Source organism: Euprymna scolopes, chromosome 21, assembly GCF_053919585.1.
Source record: "Euprymna scolopes isolate OS-2025 chromosome 21, ASM5391958v1, whole genome shotgun sequence".
NCBI classification, from domain to species: Eukaryota; Metazoa; Mollusca; class Cephalopoda; order Sepiida; family Sepiolidae; genus Euprymna; species Euprymna scolopes.
In genome coordinates, this window is record NC_136502.1 from 85,632,041 (window position 1) to 85,639,540 (window position 7,500).

General features: G+C 34.4%; 1 protein-coding gene across 4 annotated transcripts in view; it reads left to right on the forward strand.

Annotated features, from left to right (window-relative positions):
* Positions 1 to 7,500, forward strand: part of LOC145242532 (protocadherin beta-16-like) — a 370,951-nt gene that overhangs the window by 344,307 nt on the left and 19,144 nt on the right. For 2 of the 4 annotated variants that reach the window (XM_080105607.1, XM_080105608.1), the window contains exon 3: positions 187 to 328. The exons of 1 other annotated variant lie outside the window; for it this stretch is intronic. In XM_080105607.1, the coding sequence (XP_079961733.1) occupies positions 187 to 328 (142 nt within the window). The remainder of the gene's footprint in view (positions 1 to 186; positions 329 to 7,500) is intronic. One more of the 4 variants, XM_080105609.1, reaches the window with a different exon arrangement.

Genomic DNA, 7,500 nt, shown 5'->3' on the forward strand with positions numbered 1-7,500 from the left:
CTCTGAAAATGTATTATTACATTGAACAACCTCATTAAATCTAATAACGATAAGAACAAACAAACAAAAAATATTCCTCTTTCTTTTATTTAACCTCAACAAAATTGCCATCAGTTTTTGTCTATTGTGTTTTTGAAATTAACTTTTGGTTCAGTGTAGTAAAATGCACTTTGTATTTCCTTGGAGTTCTGCTGTTCACAGGAGATTGGAGGAGAAGAAGACGACCAAAAACAGTTCATGAGTCCCGACTGCCATAACAATTTGATCTCCTCTGACACAGATGACGGATGGAGTGACGGAGATGCTGCCAAATCCAAGACATTCCCAGGTAAGCACCGGAGAGATTTGCATCACAGCCACTTCCGATTTTCCGCATTTATCTAACCATAATCAATTCTATCACGTCTTTATAAACTATTTATTAGAAAAGATCGTAATTATATTTGAATTAAAGTTCATACACCGTATAAATAATAAAGAAGTAATAAAGTTTTGCTAGTGTTGTTATTTATCTAAGTATATTACTAAGAGATTCATACAAAATTAGAGAATTGAGTTAGTAATTTCATTTTTTCAAATAAAAATTTCTATTATCGTTACACATGACCCCCCCCCCAAAAAAAAAAAAAAAACTACCGTTAACTTTTTTATTATGGAGGAGAAGATTTCTTTCTGAATTCATTTCAGGTGACGGGGCAAGTCTGAAGTGGTTGTCTGACGTGCCATTTGCTTTCTTGTTTTCCTTCCTCACTTGAAATGGTTCCGTCCAGAGGGGGGGGGGGGTAGAAAAGAAATATGTTTTTACTCACTATGAGATGTGCGTGTGCCTGTGTGTGTGGGGAGGGCGAGGGGAAGTTAAAAGAATAAAGTAAAATCAATTCTTTAAGTGAAGACTTATCGGGATAATGCAAAGCTCAACAAAATTGTATTGGAGCTTATTTAGAAGTAAACCAGAAAGGAAAGCGAAAGTATAAAAACTATATAGAAAAAAGATTTATTCAACAGAGGTACATATCAATTAGGGGTGTTGGGTAAGTGGAGACTCTTTATGCTATGAAATCCTCTGTTCAGTCTCGAAAGACAAAGGACACCCCTTGTGAGGGCAACTGTGCGTGTAATTGTGAGGAAGGGTTGTGCAATCCCCAACCAAACCTCTCCTGAATTGGCACTGTTTGAGTCTGGTGGCAAGAATGGAAACAATGCCGAGATAAGCAGAGATTACATACAGCACCTAGAAGTTCCAAATGGTAACCCATTTAGTACTGACCAGGTTCAACGTTGCTTAACTTCGGTGATCCAATGAGAACTGGTGTATCAACGTGATTATGCTATATACATATACATATATATATATATATATATATATATATATATATATATATATATATATATATATATATATTCAGTCTGGCTTTGCTCGGGCCCTATGTACTGTTCATAACTTTATGTGCATATGTATATATATATATATATATATATATATTAAAAAGTTTGACTTATGTCCAGGTAACCTACATCTAAAATTTCAAGTGTTTAGACCCAAAATTGGCGGAGGAGTTTGGTAGAATCTGCAAAGGTCAGATCTTTTGAACTTTGACCCCTTGGCAGCCAAATTTGCACCCAAAATCCAATTAAAAAGCTTGCCATATGTCTGAATACACTTTATGTAAAATTTCATATGTTTAGACTCAAAATTGGCCGAGTAATTTGGTAGAGACTGCAGAGGTCAAATTTTTTTAAACTTTGACTCCAATTTTGATCCCTTAACATTTATTGTTTTGGAATCAAATCAAAATTTGATCCATGTCCAAGTAACCTACATCTAAAATTTTAAAGTGTTTAGACCTAAAATTGGCGGAGAAGTTTGGTAGAGTTTTCAGAGGTCAACTCGTAGACTTTGACCCTTTGATAGCCAAATTTCTGGCCGAAAGCAGATTGAAAAGATTTTCCCTAATCTCAATACCCCTCATGTCAAATCTCGAGTCTATAGACTGAAAATCGACAGAGTAATTTGGTAAGGAAGTGTACACACACAGACAATTTCACACACACACACACACATATATATATATATATATATACACACACACACAGATTGACCCCCCCCCAAAGAAAAACAGGCCCCACCTCTCATTAGGCCCTGTTTCTGAGTGTTTTGTCCGAATGAAATGAAACTTTGGTCATAACTAGTTTATTATATTCAAAACATCACATCAAAACACTAGGGTCTTTGGCCTTTTTTTCTCCGTTGACTGTAAATGCTCAGAAAAACAATTGAATGCCATCTGTTTTTTTTGGTTCACCCTGTATATATATATATATATATATATATATATATATATATATATATATATATATATATATATATATATACAGTCCTGGTCAAAATCATAAGACCACTTAAGAAAGTAAGCGTTTACGCATATTATCGAATTTTTAATCAAACAAATGGTTGAAACCGTTGCCAAAAGGGAAAATATGATGGAAAAAAATGAAATCTGCTTCATTCGAAACCTTAACCCTGATCTAATAATTATTTTTTAAAAAACATTTTCACCTGGTCAAAATGATAAGACCACTGATAATTTATCTAACAAAAGGCAATTATAAATTACTAAAAAGGGTCTCAGGATTTAGTATAGCCTCCATTATTACGAATTACTTCAAAAATTCTCTTCGGCATGCTTGCGACTAAGTTTTTTATCAGTTGCGAAGGAATTTTATCCCATGTACTGAAAACTGAATCAGAAAGTTCCTTTATCGAATCATGCTGGGTTCCATCCTTGAACACTTCTTTTGCCATCCATCCCCAAATATTTTCAATGGGATTGAGGTCCGGAGAACATGCTGGATGATCTAACAATTCTATATTATTTGAAGAAAAGTATTCTCGTGCTTGTTGAAAAGTGTGTATCGCAGCGTTGTCTTGCTGGAAAATCCAACTCAGTCCACACAGACGCGGACCTTCAGTCCTGATAGAAGCATTTTCAAGCATTGAAATGTACTTCAATGATGTTTGCCGGCCTTTCACTACTTGCAACTTTAGGGTCCCAGCTGACGAGAAAGCACCCCAGATCATTAAAGACCCTCCTCCACTATGCCGAGTTGAAAAAAGTCTCTTTGGGCAAATTTTTATCATGCCAATAGTGTTGAAATCCATCTGGACCATCTAGATTAAACTTTTTCTCATCGGAGAAAATTACATTTTCCCACTTCTCTTCATCCCAAGTCTGGTATTTAGCGGCATATTTAAGTCGGTTAGTTTTGTGCTGTTCAAGAAGACGTGGTTTCTGCAGTCGCTTTAAATGATTGAAACCCTTCATTTTCAGATGCCTTTTGATGGTTTTAGGACTACATTTTGCTGCTGTTTGGCTTTTCAATCGACTTGCGCTCATAATGGTTTTTTTTTTTTAACTTCTTCTGATACAGCGATCCAGTGATGGAGTTATTTTTTTTGGTCGACCTGGACTCTTTGTGCCCATATTGATCTGGATTTCTTAAAAAATTTGTGATGACCGTTTTGCTACGATTCACTTCGTTTGCAATGGATCTATGGGAGAGTCCACCCCTATTAAGCTCAAAGATCCTTCCTCTCTCAAACTCTGATAATGGTTTCCCTTTTGCCATTTATAATTTAGTAAGATGTTTTTTTTATCCCCTAACAAGTTACTTTTAGTAACATAGAAAGCTTTTCGTATTCATTTTTTCAAAACTAGCCGATTTTATTAAAGTGGTCTTATAATTTTGACCAGGTGAAAATGTTTGTTTTTAAAAAATAATTATTAGATCAGGGTTAAGGTTTCGAATGAAGCAGATTTCATTTTTTTCCATCATATTTTCCCTTTTGGCAATGGTTTCAACCATTTGTTTGATTAACAATTCGATATTATGTGTAAACGCTTACTTTCTTAAGTGGTCTCATGATTTGGACCAAGACTGTATATATATATATATAGTAATTTATAAAATATATATGGCGATTAAGCTACACTGATTATTCTGCGTTTCATCCACTATAGGATTCGTCAGGCTTATGCGCATAAGCCTGACGAATCCTATAGTGGATGAAACGCAGAATATTCAGTGTAGCTTAATCGCCATATATATTTTATAAATTACTAACTAGCTCTACCTACGTATTGAGCACTTTTGAAGTAAATACTTAAAGTTTACACATAAATCTATACTTTCGTATATTAGGTTTATGTGAGTAAATGAAGTAGTTATATATATATATATATATATATATATATATATATATATATATATATATATATATATTGTGGAGGATTACTTAGATATCAATAGTATGACTTTTAAGCTTTTAAAATTTCCATGCCAATTTTTTTTTTAATTCTCAGTAAGCAAAATACTAAATGGTCATTAAATAAATATAAAAGCTAAGTGACCGACTATAGTCGAGGGCGGCCCAAACGCACCCTTTTCATTAGCACTTAGTTGGCGAAGATGGCGCCACTTCATAATTACTCCACTTGCCCTTGATTCTCCCCTTATAATGCTGCATGTTTAGCGAGTAGCAAGTACCATTTTCTAAAGTCTTTAATATGACCATTTTTTAAAGTCTTTAATATGACTTGGCCAAGGATTGAACCCCGGTCTTCAAGTCCATTAGTGAACTGAACACTCGCACTATTTTTTTTTTTTTTTTAATGAATGCAAAAACATCCCAATTATAATTATAATTGTTCGTTTCATTCCTGATTTCAATCCTCTCACGATATTCTTCACCATTAAACTGGCAATCCATTTATCTCCTTGACCTTCATCCATGAGTGGCTCTTGTCCTTAACAGGTGGCGACTCAATAATGAACAAAAAATATAATTTAAGAAACAGAACAAGACAAAAATAAGTATTCGAAGGAATTAATCGAGGTAGTGTTGAGAGGTTATTTGTTAATATTGATTTTAATATTTTAGTATCAAATTCAGTTGTGAAAATAAAATAATATTTTAGTTATGAGTGAGCCTCTTGGCAATCAATATTTTTAGACCCGGTCAACCTCTCTGTATTTTTTTTTTTAAACCTTCTATTTGCATTTGACCGAGCTCAACGAATTACATTTTTTAGGGGAGTGTTCTGAAACTATTTTCCTGAATTGAAGTAAAGCAGACACATTTCCACAACAATTTCTCTGGTTCCAACCTGGCTGACTATTGAAAATTGTATTAGGAATTGATTTAGGCCGATTGCATTAGTTTTAATGGAGAATTTCTACACCCAGGTTAATGTCAATAAAGTTTGGGGGCAAAGTTGGGAAAAGGAAATGGGAAGACTAATCTGATACTTTGACGGTTCAATGATTAAAAAAAAAAAAAGCAATTGCATCCTTGTGTGCATATCAATTTTTCTCTCAAATATTTAATATTGACATTTCTGTTATTTGATATTTTTTGTATTCATTGATTTTTTTTTTTTCCAAAATAAAATTTAGACACAACGTGGCTTTTTCCTTAAATTTATTTTTTAAAACTAGTTTCTAAATTGATTAATTTGTTTAGAATAATAAAAAAAAATCAATCGCAGGTTTTCATTATTTTTAAAAATCATTTCATGGTGAAAAAACTTCAATCATTATATTCTAATTCCGAAATAATAACATTAAATAAGGCAGGAAACACACACAACGGTATACCGCCAAGACCAATCTTCTTTCCTTTAATAATTACAAGAAATCTTCTCAACCATGGCTAATGAAACATTGCCTGAAAGTAATTCGTTCAAGCTCCTCGGCTTAACGTTCACGGGAAACATGAGTGGGAACGGATACATTGAGAGCATTGCTAAGGCTGCTGCAAAGAAGGTGGGCTCTCTCTACCGTGCTAGAAACTTACTTACGCCTGAGAGTATTCGGTACCTCTACAAGGCCACCATTCGCCCATGTACGGAATATTGTTGCCATATTTGGGTTGGTGCATCTACTACTAGTCTTTTACCTTTAGACACGGTTCATAAGAGAGTCGCAAACCTAATAGGCCTTGCACTATCAGTTTGACTTCCACTGCTGTCCCATCGAGGAAATGTTGCATCTCTCTGCCTGTTTTACAAGTACTTTGATGGTAGGTGCTCTGACGAACTACAAACCCTTGCACCCCCTCAACGCAAATACCCCTGACAAACCTGACAAACAGCGAAATTCTGCCCCTACACTGTAGAAATCGCTAGATGTAAGAAAGCCTTTTACTCTAATAGTTTTTTTTTTTTTAAAGAACTGCAAGACTTTGGAATTCCCTTCCAGGTTCCTGCTTCCATGAATGTACTGACATGCAGAAGTTCAAGTGTAATGTATACAGTCATCTTGCTGCTCAACTCTCTACATAGTATCCCTGCAAATTATGTCCCAGGTAGTAACCCTCTACATCAAAGTGGCACTGTGCCTTGTTTGGGGTGAAAATGCAATAAAAAAAAAAAAGTAAATAAAAACTATAACATACTTACATGGTCGACTGGGGAGAGGAAAATTATGTTCCAACTTCTTTAATAACTCAGTGTTTGAGAAGTAAATGAGAACTTTAATGGAATATTCGAATATTTATGCATCTTATATAGAAATCAAGTGTTAGCCTCAGGAAGTGGAGGGGCTTGCTTTCTGAGAACTTCAACTGCAATAAAATGAAATAAAAGAGTGAGATTGTCAAAATTTTAAAGAAAAAAAGAGTTTGTGTTAATTGGATTATCTGGATTACTGCTCTCAGCATAGAGTATTATTTTCATGTTTCGGTCGATGTAACCCTTGGCCTTCTTCAGGGGTATCTCGTTGAATTCATGAATCTTTTTTGTCAAATTCTGGAATGTGCACCAAATTTTGAATAGAACCTTTTATTTGATCCATAGGAGTATCTTGCCATCGTTCTGTCAGCTGTGACTGGGAAGAAGTCCTAAGTAATTAAAAATTGACTAGCAAACTGCCCGGCATTGCCCGGTTGTAAAATATATGATATTTTAATTTATGCAGAGTTTGTATTTAATATTACAAGCCCAATTCTATATTGATTATTATATTTTACCCAATATATAGTAATGAGTTCAAAAGTTTTTAAAAAGCATGACTTAGGTGCCATCAGCTAGAATCGAAACCAAAACATTTATCTCTCCAGTGTTATTTGCTACTATTTGAGCTAAGTCCACATGCGTATCAAAACTTAAAAAATTAATCAACTTAAATGCATACATAAATGCATTTTTCAATTTTGACCACTTACCAGCTATTTTTACCAGCTAAAAATCAAATCAAATTTGTTTCACGAGTCTGAATCCTCTATATATCAAGTTTCAAGTTTGTAGATCAAAAAGTTAACAGAGTAGTTTGGTAGTGACTGTTCCACAAACAGACACACACACGCACACACACACACACGCACACACACACACACTCATATACACACAGAGACACACACATACATGCACACACATACACAGGCATACACATACACACATGCACACATATACATGCATACGTAGATGCATACACACATGGATA